Source organism: Sceloporus occidentalis, unplaced genomic scaffold, assembly GCF_023333645.1.
Source record: "Sceloporus occidentalis isolate IW3139 unplaced genomic scaffold, rSceOcc1.0.p SCAF_35, whole genome shotgun sequence".
NCBI classification, from domain to species: domain Eukaryota; kingdom Metazoa; phylum Chordata; class Lepidosauria; order Squamata; family Phrynosomatidae; genus Sceloporus; species Sceloporus occidentalis.
In genome coordinates this window covers 10781803-10808708 of record NW_028317015.1, presented here as the reverse complement: position 1 = coordinate 10808708, position 26906 = coordinate 10781803, and the positions used below count along the sequence as shown (strand labels likewise).

The following is a 26906-nucleotide window of genomic DNA, read 5'->3' as shown; positions in this document are numbered from 1 at the left end:
AAACTTGGAAATCCAACGATTAAACTTAACCCGCGACCGCTCCAGGGCCCGCTGGTTAGTCGCCACCCGCCAAAAATTCCGAGACACCACCTCGGACCATACCAAGCGGACATCAGGAAACAAAACAAGAACCCTAGCAAGGTCCCGAAGAACCGTGTCCCCCAGAGACCTGACCGGGACTACCCCAAGATCATTCCCCCCGAGGTGAATCACCAGGACAGAGGGAGGACCCAATAACCGAGACAACCGGACCAGCTCAGGGAGGAGATGAACCCACCGCATCCCCCGCTTCCCGAACCACCGCACCTCAACCGCAAGAGGAGAGAACCCCAACTGCTCCCCGTTCGGGCGAACTGCCGCCCGCCTCCTGGCCCAGAAGATGAAGGAATGTCCAACGAGCCAGACTTGAGGGAGAACCACACCTACAAAAAACAGAGAACATTAAACAGGCATATCCAAACGAACATACGACCTAAAACGACCCGATCGCCAGCGCCCAATACGTTGCACAGAGGAATCAGGCAAACCAACCCGGGTAGCCTCCGTGGCTGCACCAATCCGAAAGGAATGACCCCCAAAAGACCCGGCAGGAACACCCAAGACCGACAGCGACTTCCGAAAAACGCTGACAAACTGGAAATGGGATAAAAACGACCCGTCCTGATGCACCAACAGCGGACCCCCCACCGCCGGGCGAACCAAGAGAAACTCGTGAACTGACGACACCGGGCAAATAGGTGAGCCCGCAATGGCACCCAAACGAACACAAGACCCCCGACCCAGGACATCCGTTTTTGAGCGCCGAATGCGAAAGCTCAGACCACCAACCCCCAAATCCACATCCTCCGCCAAAACACCGCCAGGCACACGCTTACTAGGGCTAACCAACTCCCCTATCCGCATAGCCCCGAAAAAGGCTAAGCTAAAAGCCGCCCTGAACAACCGAACCTCGAAGTCCGAAACACAAACAGAACCCAACACCCCACACAACCGAACCAGCAACTCAGCTGAAACCGGCCTCCGAGTATCCCTCGCAACAACCCCCTTGCGCCATCCCCTCAAGGCCTGGCGAACAAGGAAATCCTTGGTAAAATAGACGATGCCCATCAACTTACACAAAAAACTAAGACCCGACAGGCGAGCCGAAGCCGCAGACGGGGACACCCCGGTCGAGTCCCACTGACACAGGAGGGAAAGCAAGCCACGAACCCGAGCAGCGTGAGTCGGGAAACCCCCACAGCCGTCCTCAAAGGCCGCCCACTCGTCCCACACTTTACCATACCTCCCCCAGGTGGACCTGGAAACCGAATTGCGAATCCACTCCGTCACTCGTCCAACCCAAGGGACCACAGGTCCACTGGACACGGGACCCCGTCTTCGTCCGCGAACGGTGCGTAGCTCGAAACTCCGCCCACTGAAAGCGAGAAAGAGCATCAGCCGTCACGTTTTTGACACCGGGTATATGCACTGCCCTACAGGTCACATTCAGACCCAAACACCGCAACACCAGCCGACGCAAAAGGCGAACCACCGGAGGAGAGGAAGCCGTCAAAGTATTGATAGCCTGAACAACCCCCAAGTTGTCGCAATGAAACAGAACCCGCCGATCCCGGAGAACATCACCCCATACCTCTACCGCCACCAAAATGGGAAAAAGCTCCAGGAACGCCAAGTTCCGGGTGAGCCCCGACTCCCTCCAGGAGACCGGCCATTTCTCAGCACACCAGTGCACCCCCAGGATAGCCCCGAAACCCACCGACCCAGCCGCATCCGTGTAAAGATGCAACTGGGAATTAGAAACCTGGGGTGCCTGCCAATACGACCGACCATTGTAGGTATCCAAAAAGGACCCCCAGACAGCCAAGTCGTCCCGCAGCGGACGAGTGAGCCGAATAAAATGGCGGGGCCGGACAACACCCGCCGTCGCCGCAGCCAGCCGCCGGCTAAAAACCCGACCCATCGGCAAAATGCGACAAGCGAAGTTCAACTTCCCCAACAGCGATTGCAACTGACAAAGCTGAACCTTCCTCATCCCCCGCACCCTGGCAACAAACCCCTTCAAGTCAACCAGCTTATCAACAGGCAAGCGGCACTCCATCGCCACAGAATCGATCTCGATTCCAAGGAAACTCAGACAGGTCGAGGGACCCTCCGTCTTGTCGGCCGCAAGAGGAACTCCAAAACGACACATCACGGCCTGCACAGTGTGAAGGAGACGAAGACAATCCCTCGAATCCCCCGCCCCGATACACAAGAAATCGTCCAGATAATGCAGGATAGAAGCCAAACCCGCCTCCTCCCGAACAACCCACTCCAAAAACGTGCTAAAACATTCGAAATAGGAGCAAGATATAGAACAACCCATCGGGAGGCACATATCAACGTAAAAACAACCCTCAAACTGACAACCCAACAAATGATGGCAGGCCGGGTGAACCGGGAGAAGGCGAAACGCCGCCTCAATATCCGTCTTCGCCAACAGGGCGCCACGACCCGCCGACCGCACCATGTCAACCGCCTTATCAAACGACGCGTAAACAACCCGAACCATGTCAGCCGAAATGCCGTCATTAACCGAACTACCACGGGGGTACGATAAGTGATGAATCAAACGAAACTTACCAGGATCCTTCTTAGGAACCACCCCGAGCGGGGACACCCGCAAATTTGCCAAAGGCTGCACGGCGAAAGGGCCCGCCATGCGCCCTAACTCAACCTCCTTACGCAACTTGTCCCTAACAATATCAGGAAATTCCGCAACAGAGCGCAAATTCCGAAAATTAACCGAACCAGGGGCATCCACAAAGGGAATCCAAAACCCCTCCGAAAACCCCCGCAACAAAATGTCAGCAGCCCGCCGGTCCCTATATCGGCTTAGCCACGGGCGCATCGCGGCGACGTCCACTGGTGTCGTCGCCCTTCGATCCCACATCTGTGCGCTCGCCCCCCTTTGCCCGCTTGAAGCAGCGGGAATGGGGATGGGCACCGCCACAGCCGGAGCACTCATGCTTGAACCGACAGGACGCACCAAACTTACACTGCCCATCGTTGAACTGGTAACAGCACCCCGGCCGCCGCTGACCGGCCGGAGAGGGCGTGGCACCAGATACCCCCCCGGCCCCCCCAAGAAACGACGAGAAACCACCCTGGTGCGTGGCCGGCCGAGTCATAATGGCCAGCCACAGACCAATGTCCATCTGATCCCAACCGATAGACGGCCGGACCGCCAAGCGTTGGCGGAACTGCTCATCGTACCGCCACCAGCCCAGACCCCCATAAGTCCGGCACGCACTCCAGATGAGATCTTGATACGCAAAAAGTGCCGAACATTTCTCAGGGCACTTTTCGCCTATCACACTAGCCAAAATAGAAAAGGCGCGAATCCAATTCCCAAAGGTCTTTGGAATCCGCCGATACCGATACTTCTCCTTTTCCTTCTCCTTTTCCTTATCCTTCTCCTCCGCCGCAGGGGGAGGTGCCTCCTCCAGCGGCAGAAGGGAGAAAATCTCCAAAAACTCCCCTTTCCAGATCTTGTCTTTAACCTCCTGCTTCAAATGCAGCCCAAGCGGGCCCGACCAACACATGTAGGCCGCCCCACGAGCCACGTCCGCCACCCCTAAAGCTGCATCCACAACTGGCGCCGAGCCAATCACCGCAGCAGCCCCGCCAGCCGGCGGGGCCACTGGGCCAGACGTCCCAGCACCAGCAGACCCCGCCACAGCAGGCACAGAAAGGGAAACTGAAACTAAAGACCCCGTGCCACCCCCAGGTTGCTCCCACACGGACCTAACCTGACTATCCAGCCCCGACCCCGACGGACCAGCACCCCTGTCGCGCTTCCACGCATCCAAAAAACCCCGCAGACCCGAAAGAAAAGCACCCATAGAAGAGCCCGAGCGACCCTCCACCCCGGCTCCCAAGAGGCCCACAGAATGAGAAGGCAACTCACCACCAAGCGACCGGCAGACCTCCTGCGGCGCCGTAGCTGAAGCCGTATTGCTAGAAGGTCCCTGAAGTCCCGGTCCCAGCAGCGGCGAAGCATCCTGTAGCAGCACACCAGACACAGCCTGTGAAGAGGAAGGGGGTGAGAGCACAGGTCCTGGAACAGTACCTGCAGTACCAGAAACCGCCACCAGGGGGCCGAAACTTGGCAAGCCACCAGCAGGCGCCGTAATGAAAGGGGGGAGGGGGGTAGCGAAAGCCTCCTCATCAGAGGAGCCGTACTGCAGCCGGGAAGACCCCACCATCCCCCCGCCCTGAGGAGGTAAGCGGGCCGAGGGCCCTGGAGAGAGGGCCAGGTCGTCCCCGGAGGACCCCCCTGCCTCCTCCGAGACATCCCCCCCAGCAGGTCCCCCAGCCGCCCCCCGTGCAGCCCCGCCGGGCCTACTCACCCCCCCCACGGCTTGCCTGACCCCTGATGGGGCTGCCGCAACCGCCCGCGACGTCCTCTTCGGGCGGGCAGCGGAAACCCGTGCAGGCGCCGGGGCCTCCGTTGCCGGCCCCGGCAAGGGAGCAGCAGGCCTCGCGAGCCGTGAGGCAGCCTCGCAAGCCCGCCACGAGGACGCACGCCGCCGCCGCCATCGCGGGGACGACGGCGGCGAAGACGGCCGCCCGCCCCTAGGAGACGCCTCCTAGGATCCGGACTCCTGCTCCGGTACCGAGCCCCCCCACCCGACACGGGGCTCAGCCGAGCAGGAGGGCGGGCGCGCCGGCGACCCGAAACGCGCCCGCGAGACGGTGCCTCCGCGGCCCCACCAGACCCGGCAGGCACCACAGGCACCGCAGCCTGGGGAAGCAGGTGAGCAAACTGCTCACGCAGCGCCCTACCACCGTCCTGGTCCGCACCAGCCCTGAGAGCAGCGAGGATCGCCTCCACGTCCATACTCCAGGCCGTCACACCGAAGCTCAAGCAGGTAAGACTGTTGGCAGTGTCTGTAAAAAAGGACAGTGACCGGGGTCACCCAGAGGGCACCTTATATCACCTAGGGTCTCCCACCCCTCAATTAACATACCCCAATCAAAACACGGACATGCCCTGAGCATGCACTAACCCACACACATACATGCTCCCTGTCCATTTAGCTACGCTGATTCCCAGGGGCCTAAGTCCAGACCTCAATCCGATTGAAAGGCTATGGTGGGAGCTTAAGAGAGCCGTGCATGAAATAATATCTGCAAACCTCAATGAACTGAAGCAACGTTGTACAGAAGAGTGGGCAAAAATTCCTCCACAAGAATGTGAGAGACTAAAAAAGTCATACAGAAAAGTAATACTTTGTTATTGATGTTAAAGATTTGTGTGGATAATGATATTAGTGCAACTTGCTACTATGTAGCATGGTGCTGACCCACTATTTCCTTCAATGACTACAGAACAAAAGATATGTATTTACCCAAGACATTTTCAGAACTTGTATAGGCTATATCTTTTATATAGAGAAAACTTTAATAGTGGTGTGTTTTGAGCCATGGGCAGTGGTGCATTTGCACAGGACATAAACTCATAACACTGATTTTTGGCTAATGAGTTATATCTTCATCTCATCTGCCAGAAAAACCACAAACATTTTCCTTATATTACAGCTGGTGCTGTCTCATACGTTCTGGAAAACTCTTGACATTCCCTTGACTGTGCTTTTATGATTTTTTTTTCTTAATAATCTCCCATAGAGGTGAGCATTATGTAGAACTCTCAATATGTTCATTGCTGTACACCACTCCATGCAACTGACCTCTATAGCGCCATCAAAGTGCTTATTGGCCTCTTTCACAAATATCTTTATTTGATTGCTGAGTTTTGAGTGACAGCCTTTTTTGGCAGTGCCTTAGTGTTGTAGTGAAGCTAACACATCTTGATTATTGATCAAACCATGCTATAACCTACGCAAGATGACATTGCTATCCTTAACATCTGAAACATTTTAATTTTGATTGTTACTTCTGTTAGATATGTATGAAATATCTGCCCAGACAAGGCAATTCTCACCATGCCTCCAGAATTATTTCCCAAAGTATACTCTGTTTCCACAGATCCCTGGAAAGTATACACCCTACATTTTTCTTTTCTCCTAAAAATAACAAAAAGAAACACTTACATGAGTCCACCTAGAGCATTCCTGTGACTGAAGAAAATATATAAATTTACTGCTCACCTTTTCAGGTCCTATAAAGGATTTCATGATTGAAAGAGTCAAGAAAATAGAGAGAATTGTAACAGTAACTGGCAGTGGTGTCCAGCTTTCATATTTGGGGGGGGGGGGCACATGGGACAGGGACCAAAGTAGGAGGGCAATTATAAAATGCTACATATACACTATATCTATCTATCTATTTATATATATATATATATATATATATATATATGCGTTAGACATCCATTTTTAACTACATGATATGTACTTATCTCTTTGAAGTAAAGACCTTGATTGAAATAAGATTTAAAAATAACAGCTGAACTGGCAGTTATTTTTCATTCCTTAATATTAGACCCTACTGCCAATTTACAGTGGAGCAAAAAAGTATTTAGTCAGCCACCAATTGTGCAAGTTCTCCCACTTACAAAGATGAGAGAGGCCTGTAATTGTGACCATAGGTACACTTCAACCATGAGACACAGAATGAGACAACAAAGTCCATAAATCATATTGTCTGATTTTTTAAAGAATTTATTTGCAAATTATGGTGGAAAATAAGTATTTGGTCAATAACAAAAGTTCATATCAATACTTTGTTATATACCCTTTGTTGGCAATGACAGAGGTCAAACGTTTTTTGTAAGTCTTCACAAGGTTTTCACACACTGTTGCTAGTATTTTGGACCATACTCCATGCAGATCTCCTCTAGAGCAGTGATGTTTTGGGGCTGTCGCTGGGCAACATGGACTTTCAACTCCCTCCAAAGGTTTTCTATGGGGTTGAGATCTGGAGACTGGCTAGGCCACTCCAGAACCTTGAAATGCTTCTTACGAAGCCACTCCTTCGTTGCCCGGGCGGTGTGTTTGGGATCATTGTCATGCTGAAAGACCCAGCCACGTTTCATCTTCAATGCCCTTGCTGATGGAAGGAGGTTTTCACTCAAAATCTCACGATGCATGGCCCCATTCATTCTTTCCTTTACATGGATCAGTCGTCCTGGTCCCTTTGCAGAAAACCAGCCCCAAAGCATGATTTTTCCACACCCATGCTTCACCGTAGGTATGGTGTTCTTCGGATGCATTCTTTCTCCTCCAAACACGACGAGTTGAGTTTCTACCAAAAAGTTCTACCTTGGTTTCATCTGACCATATAACATTCGCCCAATCCTCTTCTGGATCATCCAAATGCTCTCTAGCAAACTTCAGACGGGCCCGTACTGGCTTAAGCAGGGGGACACGTCTGGCACTGCATGATGTGAGTCCCTGGCGTCGTAGTGTGTTACTGATGGTAGCCTTTGTTACTTTGGTCCCAGCTCTCTGCAGGTCATTCACTAGGTCCCCCCGTGTGGTTCTGGGATTTTTGCTCACCGTTCTTGTGATCATTTTGACACCATGGGCTGAGATCTTCTGTGGAGCCCCAGATTGAGGGAGATTATCAGTGGTCCTGTATGTCTTCCATTTTTGAATAATTGCTCCCACAGTTGATTTCTTCACACCAAGCTGCTTGCCTATGGCACATTCAGTCTTCCCAGCCTGGTGCAGGCCTACAATTTTGTTTCTGGTGTCCTTCGACAGCTCTTTGGTCTTGGCCATAGTGGGGTTTGGAGTGTGACTGTTTGAGGTTGTGGACAGGTGTCTTTTATACTCAGAACACGTTCAAACAGGTGCCATTAATACAGGTAACGAGTGGAGGACAGAGGAGACTCTTAAAGAAGATGTTACAGGTCTGCGAGAGCCAGATATCTTGCTTGTTTGTAGGTGACTAAATACTTATTTTACCAAGGAATTTACCAATGAATTAATTAGAAATCCTACAATGTGATTTCCTGTATTCTTCCCTCCCCCCATTCTGTCTCTCATAGTTGAAGTGTACCTATGGTGAAAATTACAGGCCTCTCTCATCTTTTTAAGTGGGAGAACTTGCACAATCGGTGGCTGACTAAATACTTTTTTGCCCCACTGTATACTAATATTATACCCTGCTGCCGATATATATAAATATTAGACCCTGCTGCCGATATATATAAATATTAGACCCTGCTTCCGATATATACTATTAGACCCTGCTTCCGATATATATTATTAGACCCGCTGCCGATATATATATACTAATATTAGACCCTGCTGCCGATATATATAAATATAAGACCCTACTGCTAATATATATAAATATTAGACCCTGCTGCCGATATATATGTATATTAGACCCTGCTGCCGATATATATTAATATTACACCATGCTGATAATACATATAAATATTAGACCCTGCTACCGATATATATTATTAGCCCCGGCAGCCAATATCTATAAATATTAGCCCCTGTTGCCAATATATATATAACTATTAGCCCCTGCTGCCGATATATATTATTAGTCCCTGCTGACAATATATTATTAGTCCCTGCTGACAATATATATATATATATATATGTAAATGGGTGAAGCAGTATTAGTCCAGTACACACGATGTAAAAAAACAGAGTATTGCTGAATATGCGGTGATACCTTTTTTTATGTTGTTGAAATGTGTTATCAAAAACCATGAGGAAGAAAAATATTGCACCCCGGTAGGACATCATTTCACACAGAATAATCACTCCTTCCAAAAGCTAAAAATTTAAGTACTCAAAGGAAATTTCAGAGACTCTAAGGAAAGAAAAACGTTGAGATGAAAATAACACATTTCAACACCATAAAAGAGGGACTTAATGTGGATTCTGGTTTCCTTACACACTACCAGAACTTCATATGAACTTCATCTAAACGTTCAATGTGTGTCTAATTGCTGTTATTATCTTTGATGTTTTACTGTGGCTATTGGTTTCCCTAGGTTTATTTGTTCTGTCCCTTGGTTATATCTCTACCTCTCTTTTTCACCTCCAGACCTATTATTTATGACACCCTACTCAACCCCCCCCCCCTTCTCTAATACCATCACTTGTTTTAAGTTCTAACCTCTATCATGTTGATAGTATTGCTTTGGACCTGATGAAGGGAGGATAACTCTCGAAAGCTTGTCTTTTAAATATTATGTTAGTCCAATAAAAAAAGGAATCACCGCATACTCTGTGTGACAGAATGACCTGTCATACAAGGCCCCAAGGTACTCAGAGATGGCTCCAGCCTGGCTGCCAAACAGGCAGGAACTCCATTGTGTAAACTAATCCCATTAACAAGATGGCTACCAGGGGGAGATTCAGTAGCTAAAGGGGATTAAAGGTTGGGTTGTCTACATGTACCTGTTTATCAATGTTGATTTATGTTAATGAAGTTCTGTGGCTATATCAATCTATGTTTTACAACAATAAACTGTTCATTCCCGCTGTACTCAGTTCAAGGTAGTTGTATGTCTACTTATTGGGTACACATAGCAGGGTTCCAAGGTGCGCATGCTGACTGGTGCTGGAAGTGATTCCAGGGACAACAGGAGGATACATGTGGGTGATCTCTGGGAGTTACTACAGCTCTCTTGGTGAACCCGTTACACTCTGCAATACTCTGTTTTTGACATCTTATATATACATGTCCTGATGAAAGTCTAATAAATAGACTGAAACGTTGATTAGAAAACTGCAGTTTCTTGAGTGATTATTTAACCCCTTCGTGACAAAGGCTGATTTTACTTTTTGTACCCTTCGTGACAATGGCCGTTTTAACATTTCTGCGCTGCTCGTGTTTAGCTGTAATTTTCTTCTTTCCCGTTTACTGAACCCACACACATTAGATATTGTTTTTTTCAGGACAAGAAGGGCTTTCTTTGGATGACATTGTTTTGATTGTATCATATTATTTTCTATTAAAAAAAGTATAAAATATGGTGAAAAATTTAGAAAAAAATGACTGTTTCTAACTTTTAGTTGAAAAATCTTTTACTCATCTATAAAAGGTAATAAAAAAACCTGCTAAATATATTCTACTATTTGTCCTGAGTTTAGAAATACCCAATGTTTTTATGTTTTTTTGCTTTTTTCTGCACGTTATGGAGCAATAAGTACAGGTAGCGTTTTGCTATTTCAAAGCCATTTTTTCCAAATCTGGTAATTCTTCCCCCCATGTGCCATTTCGGGTATCTTTGAAGCCGGCCAATGCAATTTACCCCATCAAATCATATATTTTTGAAAACTAGACAGCCCAGGGTATTCCAAATGCTGGTATTTTAACCCTTTCCAAGCACTTATTCTACCATCAGCCTTTGTCAAACTTTATGGTAGTAATTTTTTTGCATTTGTTTTTTCACACACATTTTACTTTAGGTATGAATAAACAGGTTCTGGTATATGTCACTATCAAAAAACACCCCAATATGTGTTTAGCAACATCTCCTGAGTACAGCGATACCTCACATGAATGATTTTGCCTGGCTGTTTGGGGGCAAAAGGGCCACATTTGGGGCATGCACATTTTTCAATGTTGAACTTTGGCATTTGGGGATCCACTGCCCATGCCCTATTTGGTACATCTTTGAGCCGGGCCATTTCAGTGTGCCCAATAAAGCTATATATTTTTGAAAACTAGACACCCCAGGGTATTTCAAATGCTAGTATTTTAACTCTTTCCATGCACCATATCTACCACCAGTCTTTGTCAAACTTTGTGATAGTAATTTTTTTGCATTTGTTTTGTCACACACATTTTACTTCAGGTATGAATTAAAAAGTTCTTGTATATGTCACTATCACAAAACACCCCAATATGTGTTCAGCAACATCTCCTGAGCGCAGTGATACCCCACATGAATGATTTTGCCTGGCTGTTCGGCGGCAAAAGGGCCACATTTGGGGCATGCACATTTTTCAATGTTGAACTTTGGCATTTGGGGATCCACTGCCCATGCCCTATTTGGTACATCTTTGAGCCGGGCCATTTCAGTGTGCCCAACAAAACCATATATTTTTGAAAACTAGACACCCCAGGGTATTTTAAATGCTGGGCCCCGCTCCACATTCCCTAGCATGCAATCACTCCCTCCGCTACCACACAAAAAAAAATATTTGCCACACTGACTGCAGATCAGGGGAAGACTGTGAGAGTCAGTGCAGTCTTCCCTCCTTCTGACTGAATAAGACATAAAAACCCTGTATTTGCAGGTATACATAAATAATGTATGGAAACATAGCATTGCAGGTATAGATCAACGGAACACACAAATCCAGCATTGTAGGTATAGATCAACTGGAAATCACATGTAAACTCAGCACTAGATAATAGATCAAATAAACAACACATGGCAACAGCACTCCAGGGATTGATCAACTGAATAAGAGATACAAATCCTGTATTTGCAGGTAAACATAAATAATGTATAGAAACATAGCAGAGCAGATAACGATTACCAGAATAACACATAAAACCAGCTATAGATCAGGTATAGATCAATTGGAATTCACATAAAACCGCATTACAGGTATATTTACCTGTAAATTACAGGCATAGATTACAGGTTTCACACCCCAAAGGCCAGTCCTGGCATCCACATTGCCCACATAGAACCTGACCAGCACCCAAATTACACACATTATTGTCACCTTAAGCTGTCAGGCCAGAAATGTAAGGCAGGTTATTTCCCAGTGCTACTCTAGTTTACTAGCCCCAATGTCTATGCCTAAACTGGGTTATACTATAGCATGGAAGAGGGAATTGGCCAAGAACTTTCCTGGAGAGCCAACTGTACCAATCACATGGAGCTTCACAAAACAATTATGTGTAGGTGGTACTTGACACCAGTGAGGTTGTCAAAAAAATTGTCCAGACTCTTCCCCAAGGTATTTGAGACAGTGTGTGTGTGGGTACCATGCTACATGTGTACAATTGGAATGTGGTCAATTGTGGTCAGTTGCTGTGGCACTCATCGATAAGACAATAATTTGAATATCCGCAATATGTGTAATTGTGCTGTGAGTGCTGACATCATGTCATCATTGAGAATTTTGTGTCCTAATGGACTGTGATGATGTGAATGCCCAGCTTTTATTATTTTCTCCTTTGTTGTTTATTTACTGGACACATCCGCCCATCAGCTCCTTCCCTCTCCCAGAAAGCTGTCCGAAGAAAGCAGTCACAGACCAGCACTTCCCTCAATTATGAGACAGGACTTCATGCTTTGACGTTAAAACAGAACTCCCTTTATTGCAAACACACAGAATTTATATACAATCTCAATTCAATGTGGACCAAACCCAACCCCCAATCCCATCAGCCACATCCCATCACAAATCCCATCAGTATACAGGGGATGTATCAGGTGAGGACATTAAGGGATACAATGGGTTTCTCCCACCTGTGTTATCCCCCCTGTAGTGCGGGTGCCATCTGGGCTGACAGGCCTGTGCTGGCTGATTAAGAGCCCCAGCCAGATTACAGGATTGTCTCTTTGAAGGCCGGAGCTGCAGCCACATTCAAACAGGTTACAAATAAATAAAAATAATAATAACAGTGAAGATCAGACATGGTTCTTCACATCTATCATCTTAAAATGCAATGATACTCTTTTTCACTCATATATGTCATGTTACATGTATCTTCAAAAAGAAATGTAAAAGCCCAGTAGAGATGTTAGGAAGTAACAAAATCATCCTACGTGGCTTTCTCTTTCTCTTTCCTTCTCTCTCTCTGATCTGTGCCATAATGTCAAACTAATCTTGCAAACTGGAGACAGTCACTGGTCCTCAAAATTCAAAGTTAATAGTTAAAATATATTAAATGATTACATGCCAGTAGGAAGAATATACTGAAAACAACAGAAATAACTGTGCAATGCATGTTCACCCATGATTAATATCCTCTGCTCCTCCTATTCTACAAAAATAAACAACATATTTTTCCCCTGCTGGCAAGGCATGTCCAAGACATTATGCTGTCACCAGAATGAGGAATCTGCATACACACCAAAGGAACTCAGATGCTTAACTGTGCCAGGAACGGCCAGCTCCCCAGTAGATCAAAATAAATAAAGGCTCCAGGCACTCAAGGGTTCCAGCTCAGGCAGATTTATTGAAGGACAACACCAACAACGTTTCGACCTCACAATGAGGTCTTTATCAAGTTATGCTGGCTGGGTCCAAGGATGAAATGATGCCCCGAAACCACACACACCTACAGTGTTGTATCATGATGAATACATTCACTCTCAAGCTCTCACACTTACACTCTCTCTTACTTTCTTAATATCTTCCTACCTTTTCTGTCAATTGCTTCTATGTTCCTGTCTCCTTTCAACACTGCTCCTCTTCTCTTGCACCACCCTTGGCCCGACCTAGGGCAGTGCCCCCCCCTCTGTGTCCAAGCACAATAATGGTGCTGCACTTAAAGAAAAGGAGCACTAGGATGATGTCTATGGTGACCGTGATGACCCTGCCCAGCCTCCATAGCATAAATAGGATGATTGAGGAGATTAAAGACCTCCCTTGTAACCTGCCCATTGCGCAGAACACCAGGGGGGTTGATCACACCAGAGGACCCCCTGGATCTGCTGCCCTAGGCCTAGACCATGATATGTCACTCCAAACCATGAGTCAAACCATCAAATTTCACAGACCAAGTATTTTTCTGCCATCTGCTTTTTTTTTCTTTTAATCGGACATCCCTATACTGTCACATTCTCACTGGAATTTCTTTGTCCTTAGCTGGCTACGGCACCAATTTACAGGTTAGCAACTAAACTTAATTTTAACACTTTCACTCCAAGCCTTCTAATACATACACAATGTAGAAAGGGATAAACAAATTGACAACAAAAATGTGTATCTTTCTATTTTGTTCGTTTGATTCATTCAGCACACAGCCTGGTTTTTGGGCATTCGTATGAATGCACTCATTTGTCAAAATGTGTTAATTATAATCTGTATGAACTGGAATGCACAAGTCTACTAATTATTAGACTTGGGCACCAGGGGGCTCTTCATGTTCGTCTTCGTGCTCGTCTTCGGGGGGAAAAAAACCATCGTATTCCGCGAATATTCGCCCGTTCCTGTCTTCTCTTCGGGCGAATATTCGCGGACATTCTTCGTGCTCGTTTAATCTTCGTTTCCTTCCCGGTTGCCTAGCAGGGGTTAATACGGGGTTAACAACACATCGGAGCAGCAGCAGCTGCCGTGAAGGAACGTGTGTGCAACTCTATTGGTCGTTTCGGCAGGGGGCTGGTCTGGCATCAACAAGTGAATTGCAGAACTCACCTCATTCGTTGATGGCAGGCCAGCCCCCTGCCGAAACGACCAATAGAGTTGCACACACGTACTGAGGTGTACTGTACACAAAATGACCTAGAGACAAATGCTCCAAGGAACTTGGCCTCCGTTTATCATACACAGTCACACATCCATAGATGTTTAATAAAAGAATAGGGATTATTTTACATTTTTAAATTGATTTTGGACCACTTGTAATACATGCCTAACATTTGCTACCTATTCACAATGGCATACTTTGCAACAACCCAACTTTTACTGGACAGGACTGGAAAAAAGCAGGACTGTCCACCAAAATCTTAGGTGTGTTGGCAGGTATGCGGATGGAAAAATGTTGGACAAGAACTAAAAAATAGCTTAGGGTTAATGTACGGTTATGTTTAAGATTAGTAGCAGTGCACTGGTTTGGTTAAAGATGTATTATGTCTAAATAATAATTTAATTTTAATTTTAATTTTAATGGGTTTTAAAAAATTAAGGGGTTTATTTAAATGTATTTTAAAGTTAGATTTATTATTTAGTACTTTATTATATTTATTTAATGTTTATACTAGTGCTACCTACCGAGCTATAACTACCAACGTGTATTTGCATACCTAGATAGCTAAATTAGATGGGACAGGACTGGAAAAAAGCAGGACTGTCCCTGAAAAAGTTGGGTCTGTTGGCAGGTATGTGGATGGAAAAATGTTATAGTATGAAGTGTGAGTTATAGCGTTAATGCTAGTGAGTGTAGAAGTGAAGGCCAGGACAAATAACAAGAAGAAAGGTCCTTGTGATTTGTGCATTGTACGTGTATGTGTTATGTGTGTTATGTGTGTTGTCACTGTGTGTTATATGTGTTATGTATTATGTCACTGTGTTATTTGTGTTATTGTGTGTGTTATGTTTGGTTGGTTGGTTGTGTATCAGAAGGAAAATAATGAAATGGAAATGGCGAATGAGTGGGCAATTGGCGACCCACTCACCTGTTTCACCCCAGAACAAAGCATCCAAACACTGTCAGTCCTAGACGTTTGGCAGCGGACTTCCAGAGCTCAGACACAAGGCCCTAGCGTAAGCTGGCCACTCCGGCGGAGGTAGCAGGCGTTGCCACACCGCAAACAGACGCAGCCAGGGGGGAGAAACTGCCCTTACCATTAGGGACATTTTGGGCATGACTCTAGCCAGGAAGCGAACTGGCACAGAAGAGATGCTGGCACCACCACAACCACCACCACCACCACCCGCAGCAGCATTGAAAAATGGGAAAGGCGAATGAGTGGGCAATTGGCGACCCACTCACCTGTTTCACCCCAGGGCAAAGCACCCAAACACTGTCAGTCTTAGACGTTTGGCAGCAGACTTCCAGAGCTCAGACACTAGGCCCTAGCGTAAGCTGGCCACTCCGGCGGAGGTAGCAGGCGTTGCCACACCGCAAACAGACGCAGCCAGGGGGGAGAAACTGCCCTTACCATTAGGGACATTTTGGGCATGACTCTAGCCAGGAAGCGAACTGGCACAGAAGAGATGCTGGCACCACCACAACCACCACCACAACCACCACCAGCAGCAGCATTGAAAAATGGGAAAGGCGAATGAGTGGGCAATTGGCGACCCACTCACCTGTTTCACCCCAGGGCAAAGCACCCAAACACTGTCAAGTCTTAGACGTTTGGCAGCAGACTTCCAGAGCTCAGACACTAGGCCCTAGCGTAAGCTGGCCACTCCGGCGGAGGTAGCAGGCGTTGCCACACCGCAGACAGAGGCAGCCAGGGGGGAGAAACTGCCCTTACCGTTAGGGACATTTTGGGCATGACTCTAGCCAGGAAGCAAACTGGCACGGAAGAGATGCTGGCACAACCACCACCAGCAGCAGCATTGAAAAATGGGAAAGGCGAATGAGTGGGCAATTGGCGACCCACTCACCTGTTTCACCCCAGGGCAAAGCACCCAAACACTGTCAGTCTTAGACGTTTGGCAGCAGACTTCCAGAGCTCAGACACTAGGCCCTAGCGTAAGCTGGCCACTCCGGCGGAGGTAGCAGGCGTTGCCACACCGCAAACAGACGCAGCCAGGGGGGAGAAACTGCCCTTACCGTTAGGGACATTTTGGGCATGACTCTAGCCAGGAAGCGAACTGGCACAGAAGAGATGCTGGCACCACCACAACCACCACCACAACCACCACCAGCAGCAGCATTGAAAAATGGGAAAGGCGAATGAGTGGGCAATTGGCAACCCACTCACCTGTTTCACCCCAGGGCAAAGCACCCAAACACTGTCAGTCTTAGACGTTTGGCAGCAGACTTCCAGAGCTCAGACACAAGGCCCTAGCGTAAGCTGGCTACACTGGCGGAGGTAGCAGGCGTTGCCACACCGCAGCAAGTGCAACCAGGGGGGAGAAACTGCCCTTACCATTAGGCACATTTGAGGCATGACACCAGCCAGGAAGCTAACTGGCATTGAAGAGACGCTGGCACCACCAGCAGCAGCAGCAGCAGAATTGGTAAAAGCGAATGAGTGGGCAATTGGCGACCCACTCACCTGTTTCACCCCAGGGCAAAGCATCCAAACACTGTCAGTCCTTGGCGTTTGGGAGCGGACTTCCAGAACTCAGACACAAGGCCCTAGCGTAAGCTGGCTACACTGGCGGAGGTAGCAGGCGTTGCCACACCGCAGCAAGTGCAACCAGGGGGGAGAAACTGCCCTTACCATTAGGGACATTTGAGGCATGACACTAGCCAGGAAGCGAACTGGCATTGAAGAGACGCTGGCACCACCAGCAGCAGCAGAATTGGGAAAGGCAAATGAGTGGGCAATTGGCGACCCACTCACCTGTTTCACCCCAGAGCAAAGCATCCAAAGACTGTCAGTCCTTGGCGTTTGGCAGCGGACTTCCAGAGCTCAGACACAAGGCCCTAGCGTAAGCTGGCCACTCCGGCGGAGGTAGCAGGCGTTGCCACACCGCAAACAGACGCAGCCAGGGGGGAGAAACTGCCCTTACCATTAGGGACATTTTGGGCATGACTCTAGCCAGGAAGCGAACTGGCACAGAAGAGATGCTGGCACCACCACAACCACCACCACCACCACCCGCAGCAGCATTGAAAAATGGGAAAGGCGAATGAGTGGGCAATTGGCGACCCACTCACCTGTTTCACCCCAGGGCAAAGCACCCAAACACTGTCAGTCTTAGACGTTTGGCAGCAGACTTCCAGAGCTCAGACACTAGGCCCTAGCGTAAGCTGGCCACTCCGGCGGAGGTAGCAGGCGTTGCCACACCGCAAACAGACGCAGCCAGGGGGGAGAAACTGCCCTTACCATTAGGGACATTTTGGGCATGACTCTAGCCAGGAAGCGAACTGGCACAGAAGAGATGCTGGCACCACCACAACCACCACCACAACCACCACCAGCAGCAGCATTGAAAAATGGGAAAGGCGAATGAGTGGGCAATTGGCGACCCACTCACCTGTTTCACCCCAGGGCAAAGCACCCAAACACTGTCAAGTCTTAGACGTTTGGCAGCAGACTTCCAGAGCTCAGACACTAGGCCCTAGCGTAAGCTGGCCACTCCGGCGGAGGTAGCAGGCGTTGCCACACCGCAGACAGAGGCAGCCAGGGGGGAGAAACTGCCCTTACCGTTAGGGACATTTTGGGCATGACTCTAGCCAGGAAGCAAACTGGCACGGAAGAGATGCTGGCACAACCACCACCAGCAGCAGCATTGAAAAATGGGAAAGGCGAATGAGTGGGCAATTGGCGACCCACTCACCTGTTTCACCCCAGGGCAAAGCACCCAAACACTGTCAGTCTTAGACGTTTGGCAGCAGACTTCCAGAGCTCAGACACTAGGCCCTAGCGTAAGCTGGCCACTCCGGCGGAGGTAGCAGGCGTTGCCACACCGCAAACAGACGCAGCCAGGGGGGAGAAACTGCCCTTACCGTTAGGGACATTTTGGGCATGACTCTAGCCAGGAAGCGAACTGGCACAGAAGAGATGCTGGCACCACCACAACCACCACCACAACCACCACCAGCAGCAGCATTGAAAAATGGGAAAGGCGAATGAGTGGGCAATTGGCAACCCACTCACCTGTTTCACCCCAGGGCAAAGCACCCAAACACTGTCAGTCTTAGACGTTTGGCAGCAGACTTCCAGAGCTCAGACACAAGGCCCTAGCGTAAGCTGGCTACACTGGCGGAGGTAGCAGGCGTTGCCACACCGCAGCAAGTGCAACCAGGGGGGAGAAACTGCCCTTACCATTAGGCACATTTGAGGCATGACACCAGCCAGGAAGCTAACTGGCATTGAAGAGACGCTGGCACTACCAGCAGCAGCAGCAGCAGAATTGGTAAAGGCGAATGAGTGGGCAATTGGCGACCCACTCACCTGTTTCACCCCAGGGCAAAGCATCCAAACACTGTCAGTCCTTGGCGTTTGGGAGCGGACTTCCAGAACTCAGACACAAGGCCCTAGCGTAAGCTGGCTACACCGGCGGAGGTAGCAGGCGTTGCCACACCGCAAACAGACGCAGCCAGGGGGGAGAAACTACCCTCTCCATTAGGGACATTTAAGGCATGACACTAGCCAGGAAGCGAACTGGCAGAGAATAGACGCTGGCACCACCACCACCAGCAGCAGCAGCAGCATTGGAAAAGGCGAATGAGTGGGCAATTGGCAACCCGCTCACCTGTTTCACCCCAGGGCAAAGCATTCGAAGACTGTCAGTCCTTGGCGTTTGGGAGCGGACTTCCAGAACTCAGACACTAGGCCCTAGCGTAAATTGGCTACACCGGCGGAGGTAGCAGGCATTGCCACACCGCAGCAAGTGCAACCAGGGGGAGAAACTACCCTCTCCATTAGGGACATTTGAGGCATGATTTCAGCCAGGAAGCGAACTGGCAAAAGATACTGGCACCACCACCAGCAGCAGCGTTGGAAACGGAAAAAGGTGAATGAGTGGGCAATTGACGACCCGCTCACCTGTTTCACCCCAGGGCAAAGCATCCGAAGACTGTCAGTCCTTGGCGTTTGGGAGCGGACTTCTAGAACTCAGACACTAGGCCCTAGCGTAAATTGGCTACACCGGCGGAGGTAGCAGACGTTGCCACACCACAAACACGTGCAACCAGGGGGAGAAACTACCTTAAACATTACAGAGAAAAAAAATTAACTTTCCAAGCTAAGAGCTGGGTAACCCAACTTGGGCAGATTGAATTTAAGAAAGGCAATCTGCTCCATCAGATGAGGTGCCATGCGTGAGCGCTGTGGACTCAGTATGTTTCCAGTCATAGAAAACACGCGCTCACTTTGAACAGTGGTTGGCGGACATGATAGTAGCTGCTGCGCAACCCATGAGAGTGCAGGCCACACACTCTTCTTTTCATCCCAGTAGCTAAGAGGATCAACATTAGGCGCAGAAGGAACTTCACAGAGGTAAAGTTTGACCATTTCAGCAGCACTACTCTCCTTTCTGCTGCTAGCTCTGTCAGATGGTCCAACTATACTCCCAAGTGCCTCTTCCCAAAACGCAGCTGCTCCACTCAGCTGTGTTGTGCTGCTTGTGGCACTGCTGCTGATGCTGCTGCTAGGAGTAGCAGACCACATCATCTCTTCCTCCTCCTGCACCTCTCCCTCCTCGGACAGCATTCCCATTTTACGCTGCCAGTCACGCACCTTGTTGACCAATTGCTCCCGGTAGCTACTGAGAACATTAAATTTCAAAGCTAGCTTTCCCTCTTCCATTCGTTTGCGAAGGTGTACTTTTAGCAGATCCTTCAGCTTCCTGGCTATGGCTGCTACGTCAGGATGTAGAGTGCCACCTTGAACAGCCTCACGGTTTCCAAGGAACACATCCATCTTGCTGCCTAGATGGGAGAACACTGGGATTACCTGGGCCAGACTGGCAGTGTTTGAGCTTAAATTTTCTGTGGCATCCCTGAATGGTTTAAGGACTGCCACTAGCTGGGCGATCACTGTCCAATCCTCCCTATTCAATGGAGAGGTAATCCCAATATTGTGCTCTGAGGCAAGATTATGGATTGCCCTCTGCTGCTCCAAAATCCTCTCCAGCATGTCTAACGTGGAGTTCTACCGTGTACTGACATCCTGGCGTAGGCAGTGTACGGGAAGACCTGACCTCTCTTGCTCTTCCCTCAAAAGTTGGCTAGCCTTAACACTATGGTGAAAGTGCCCAGCGATCTTTCTGCAGCGGGACAGAACTACTGCTGCCACATTAGTTCCTTCTGACATTGCTGCCTTCACTACAAGATGGATGATGTGGGCTGCACAGCGCACACCAACAATATGACCATCTCGCAGCGCTTTCACCATATTGGCACCTCCGTCAGTTACCACAAAACCAACTTCAACATTGGTGCCCGCCTCTGCTCCCACCCAAAGGCTAAACATTTTCCTCATTGCATGCAGAATATTTTGGGAAGTGTGCTTTTCATCCATCACTTCTGCATGGAGAAGGAAAGATCAGTAGCCTGCTGCAGCAGCTTCCTTAGACACACCGGGCTGCCACCAGTGTGCTGTCAAAGAAAGAAAGGCATGCTGGCCGCTAGGTGCACTCCACAAATCTGTAGTGAAATGAACACACTGACCAGCAGCCTTGGAAAGCTCCTCTTTCACTGCTGCAACACAGGAACGATACAATGAGGGGACAATGTTCCTGCTGAAAGTGGAACGTGACGGAACTGTATATTGTGGAGCCACAGCCGCCATCAATTGTTTGAAAGGCTCCCCTTCGATCATAGAGAAGGATGCCCCTCCAACAGCAATGAACTGACCAATCAGTCGCGTTACTTTATTGGCCTGCTGTTTGGGCATTGACCTTTTGGATTGGAATGCCACAAATTGTTCCAGGGTGGGCTGGACATGCAGTGCTCCAACCTGCCTTGGTCTCTGGCTGCCAGCACTAGCTGCTGCTGCTGCTGCTGCTGCTATTGGCTCAGAAGAAGAAGCTGTTGGGGTTTTTCCACGGCCACCAGCTATGCTGCCTGCACTAAGTTTTACTTCTGCATCTTTCCCCAATAGCACAGCGTTGTATTGAGTGCTGAGGTGATGCTTCATGCTAGCACTGGTAAAATGGCCAGACACTTTCCCTCTGCTTATTAGCTTCCCACAATGTTTGCACTTTCCATAGCGCCCTTCTTCAACATTTTCAAAGTGCTCCCAAATTGGGGCGCGCATAGCCTTGGAGTGTGCCTTGGGTGCTGCTCCTACTGCTCGGGGTGGATGAACAGAGGCAGAACTAGTGGTGGTGGGACTGGTGGTAACAGTACTGGCCATAGTGGGACTGCTAAATGCTTTAGATTTGCTAGGTTTTGCTGCTGCTGCTGCTGGTGGTGATGGTGATGATCGTAGCGGAGAAGGTGGAGGCTCCGGGGAAAATTGTGCACTAGTCTCTTGGACACTGCTCCCTGAGGAATCTGATTCCTGACCACTCATCTCCTCTACTTCCTCTGGCTCATAGTCTAGCTCTTCATTAGCCAGATCGAATGGAATTCCTGCTAGGCTGGAGCTAAGACTGATATCGTCGTGAGACTCGTGACTAGTAGTAGTGCGAGCAGGAAGAATAGACTCTGCACTTGGCCTCTCAGTCTCAGGCTCCTCTGCTACCTCGCTAGGTGGAGTCCCACTATGTGTAGCCCTCTCTCTAACTGTCTTTACAAAAATTTTGTAAGGACTTGGTGGCTTGCTAGAGGTACTAGGAGGACATGGCGTGGCGGTACCAGTGGGAACAGTAGGCGCAGCACTAGTGGTGGTAGAGGCGGTGGGGGTGGTGGTGGTGGTGGTGGTGGTTTTCCCTACAAAGGAATGAGATCGCTTTTGTTTGGGACCCCTCTGAGTCTTGCTGCTAATTTGGCTCTGCTTGGTACCTTGCATGCTGCTTGTGGATGGGGAAGATGCTGCTTGGGGCAAATGGCACTTCTTTTTAGTCACTGGGCTGGTACTACTTGTGCTACCCTTTAACTTTGAACGTGCTTCTGGTGCTTTAGGCTTTCCGTAAAAAACCATAGAGCTTGTGGGCCTAGCCGCACTACTACTGCCTGCTTTTGGTGCCTTTCCTTTACTTGATGATCCTTCAAGCAATGCTTCCCCAAATGATAAGCGAGAGCTTGGCCTACTTGGCCGACTAGACTGACGCAAAGGCTGCATCTTAGAACTGGTGGTGGTGCTGGTGGTGGTGGTGGTGGTGGTAGATGGAGCTTGTCCCTCCTTAGTCCCAAAAGGAGGATCCATTTCAAATTTTGTGTTGTGTGTGTAGTGTAGTGTTTAAAAAACTATAAAAAAATAAAAAATAAAAAAAAAATAAAAAAAAGGAAAAATGAATTAAAGACAAAAAAATTAGAGGAAGTTCTCTTCAGTGCTACTGCTTAAAAAGTAAAACTATGCACTACTGCACTGTGCTGTTGTGTGCAATCTGGCAAAGTGCTAAAGTTATTTAAATTATTAACTCAAGATTAACTATTTTATTTTTAATTTGAATTTACACGGGCCTAAGAGCTTAGCCTACTACTATGCTAGCCTAGAGCTATATTTCCTTACTATAAGTCTACCTCTAGGCAGACGCTCTCAAACCCACTAAGCTAAAGTGAGGTTAAATCAGATTCAGTATGATTTATTAATTAATATTAAGTTATATAATATTAATAGATTAGAAATAATTTACTTATATATTATGTATTATAGATAGAAGAATATAGATTATGAATTAGAATTTAGAATTAGAATTACTTATATTATAGATTATGAATTAGAATTTATATTGTTATATATTATTTATAATATATTATAGATTAAGATTAAAGAAGATTAGAATTATTTTAGTACTACAGCTAGTAGCTTGAAGCTTTGCTTAGTACAGCTTGTCACAGTCAATTTTTCTTGAAAAGAATTAGAAATAAAATAAAATGTCACAGCAAAACAGTTAGCTTCACTGCTTGCTGAACAAAAACACACAGCACTTATGCGGCTGCACTCACTAGCCCAACAAGTTCACTTCACTGATGGACTGAGGTGAGCAAAACACTAAGGGTACTTTTAATAAAATTGAAATAAAATGTAAAATAAATGAGAAAATCTTTGCAAAACAGTTAACGTCACTGCTTGCTGATCAAAAAAAAACCACAGCACTTATGCGGCTGCACTCACTAGCCCAACAAGTTCACTTCACTGATGGACTGAGGTAAGCAAAACAAATGAAATAAAATGAAAGATTATTAATTAAGAAAAATTGACTTGGTCTCTTGCTGTTGCTAAAACAAAGCACAAACTATAGAGCTGCAGCACCAGTACTATTAAGATTAGCTGAACTATACGCTAGTAGTAATTAATTAATATTATTACTTTTATTTATAGCTAATTTAATTAACTATTAAGATAAAGAATTATAGAATTATTGATATTACTGATTTTAGATTAGACACTAGTAGATGTCTTGAATGTCTACAGTACACTCTACACTAGTATACTATTACTAACTATAACTGACAAATATATATATAATTTTATAATGAATTCAATTATTAATTATATTAATTAATATTACTATTTTTAACTTAGACACTAGTAGATGAATGTCTACAGTACACTCTACACTAGTATACTATAGTATATATATATATGACTGACAAATATATATATATATAATATTATAATGAACTATTAAATTATAGACTCTATTAAATTATTATTTATAAATTCTATTTAATTTATTTAAGCAGGACAGGCAGTAGGCACTAGTGCCAGCCCAGGGCAAGGGCACCCCAGTGCCACTGAGACACTGGGTGCACTGTCAACTCAACAGCACTTACACTACAGTTGATGACAAATTAAATAAAAAAAAATTTAAATTAATCAAATTATTATTATTAATTATATTAAGTAGCACTGAAGTGAGGATGAAGTACACTGTGAGAAATGGCAGGCTAAGGCTTACCAGTCTCACACAGAACAGAACAATCTCTCTGTAACGCTCGGATGCAGCACAGCAGTGTTGCCAAAGCAGTCACAGCGAAAAATGAATGGATCTCTCAGGCAAGCTCTGGTCTTATAAAGGCGCCTTCAGAATTCAAAAAACAGCAGCACAGGCATTGGACGAGACCCTTAGCGTGACGTCACAAGAGTGAGCTGATTGGACAGACGAGATCAGCTCACTCCTGTTTGAAATTTTGGCGGCTGCGCGGCAAAAACGAAGACGATCACGAAGAATCTTCGATTCTTCGTGGTTGTGAGTCTTCGTCTTCTCCTACGTTTTGCCGGCACTGTATTCTCTTCGGCGTGTCTTCGGAACGAACAAAAAAATGGCCTCTTCGTGCTCGTTTTCATGTTCGCCCGAAGACGAATGCGCAAGTCTACTAATTATATAGACCTGCCCATATTAGAGAGAGAGATGTATGATTTCCATTTATAAATACCATTTTAACTAATTTTACATTACAGCTCTGCTTACATCGAATGAATAATATTTTCTGAACAGTCCAATTTTTCTTTCTTTTTTTTTTTAGGTTGGTGTGCCGGAAATGTCAGTTAAACGATGTGCTATACAGCTTTCAAGTGCTTTGGAGTATATGCACATGAAAGGACTAATTCATCGTGATATAAAACCTGAAAATGTGCTTATTTTTGATCAGGAGTGTCGCCAAGTTAAGCTAACAGATTTTGGGCTTTCCTGCACTAAAGGCACCTCTATAGACTCAATGCCTGATAATTTGCCATACACAGCACCGGAAATGTGTATTTTGGGAACCTCAGACAAACTAATTGCACAAGCAAGTTTAGATATCTGGGCATTTGGGGTTCTCCTTTTCTGCATCCTCACTGGATACTTTCCCTGGAAATCTGCTGTGATGTCAGATAAAAACTACCTGGAATATGCCAAATGGCACAGGAGTAGTAGGATATTCAAACTTCCAGTCCAGTGGAAGTTGTTCAGTACAGAAGTTTTGGAAATGTTAAAGAAATTTATTGCTCCAAAACCAGCAATGAGATGTTCTTCTAAAGAAGTAATGAATTATGTTAAATCTCCCTGGAAAGTTGTCCTTGAAAATAAGAACCTAAATAGGGAAGACATTAATGTCTCTAGTTATTTGGGCAGTCTGTCAGATAAATGTAAACAGTAATAGGACAAAACTTTAAATTTGCAAATACAGAATACAGTCCATAGTAATATCGAGAAGTCTTTAATTTGTGATCCAATATTTTTTAATGATCTAACAGGTGACTTGGTGTACTTCTTGCCTTGGTTCACATTACACTGAAAACAGACAGTGTTACCTGCATAGATTGTATACATATATCCCCAAATTGACAGCTCTGTATTGTCAGCTGTTATAAAGAAGCATCAGGTTTTTTATTACTGGTGAACGCTGACTAATGAACTTAATGTCTGAGGTGCATACTGTAATAAAGGGAAACTAGGCATCCTAAAGTGTTGGAATGAGCAAATGGTAGGGGATAAGAGGCTCTGTGTAATGTTTTACATGGAAATTTTTGACATATAGTATATGTGAAGAAAAATATAAGCAAAGAAGTATATCAAAGTGTACTTAAAATCAAGAATTATACACAGAAAGAAAATCCCACCTAGAATATTTGTTTAAAACGTAACATTTAATAATATCTATAATAAAATATTACATTTAGTATTGTGACATTCATGTAGGATTGGTGGTGGAAGGGAGGTATGTTTCTCCTAGATTCCTTTCCTATGTGAAGTAACACCAGAGTCTTCCACCAGCTAGGTGATTAATTTAGGTGAATGAGAGGGCGGATATAAAAGGGAAGCCAGGAGGGCAGGTAGCTCTCTGGCTGAGGACACAGAAAGCCTGTCTGTGGGAGAGACATTTGAGTAAAGTGCGTAAAGGTTGCTGGACATATTATGTTAAGTTGGCAGAGAGAAGCTCTCCAGCTGGTAGTGAGGGACATCCCTTGTATAGTAAGTGCTAGACAGGCAAGGTATTTCTTTTGTTGCTGTGTTGTTATATTTCTTTTGTCTTTGCAACCTTTCTAATAAACCTGACCCTGTGGGAGATTGCAAGAACTTACTGCTGTTTGCCTGGTTTGAATGAAGACAGGCACTTGTCCCTTGACCTCAGCGAGGGGCGATCCGAGACCTATCTCACAGTATCAATATCTTATGTGCTTTGTCTTTAATAATTATGCCGCATGGCATTAGAAAAACACTTTGTATGTTTAGCTGCCATTACAAGTGATGCCTGTACTAGTGCTTTGGGGGCAGCCTAAGATTAACCAAAAACAAAAAAGGAAAGTGCCTATAAATTGCTATGATCCCCTAATGCGAATGTTGCTAAACCATAGTAATTTGGCAGCATTTGGCATATATCTTGCATCATGGCATTGTCAGGGGATTCTGAAGATGGGAAACACATCATCACTAAATCCAAATTAAATGAGGTGTGTGTTCAGGTTTTATAAATTGTGGTATTGCCAATAGGGTGCAAACAAAATTAGTACTGTCATTTTATTGAAGAACATGCCCTGCCAAACAAACCTCTTGAGCTTCAATGATGAGGGAAGTATAAATTTAGATCTGAGTAGGGCTCTATATTCTATCTAGATCCTGCCAAGTCAT

The 26906-nt window shown here is 46.5% G+C and overlaps 1 protein-coding gene across 1 annotated transcript in view; it reads left to right on the top strand.

Moving 5' to 3' along the window:
* LOC149298092 (serine/threonine-protein kinase SBK1-like) overlaps nt 1–25434 on the top strand; it is a 55377-nt gene extending 29943 nt beyond the window's left edge. Inside the window, exon 3 of the mRNA XM_089487981.1 lies at nt 24820–25434. Within this exon, the coding sequence (XP_089344107.1) occupies nt 24820–25434 (615 nt within the window). The remainder of the gene's footprint in view (nt 1–24819) is intronic.
* The last annotated feature ends 1472 nt before the right edge of the window (nt 25435–26906 follow it).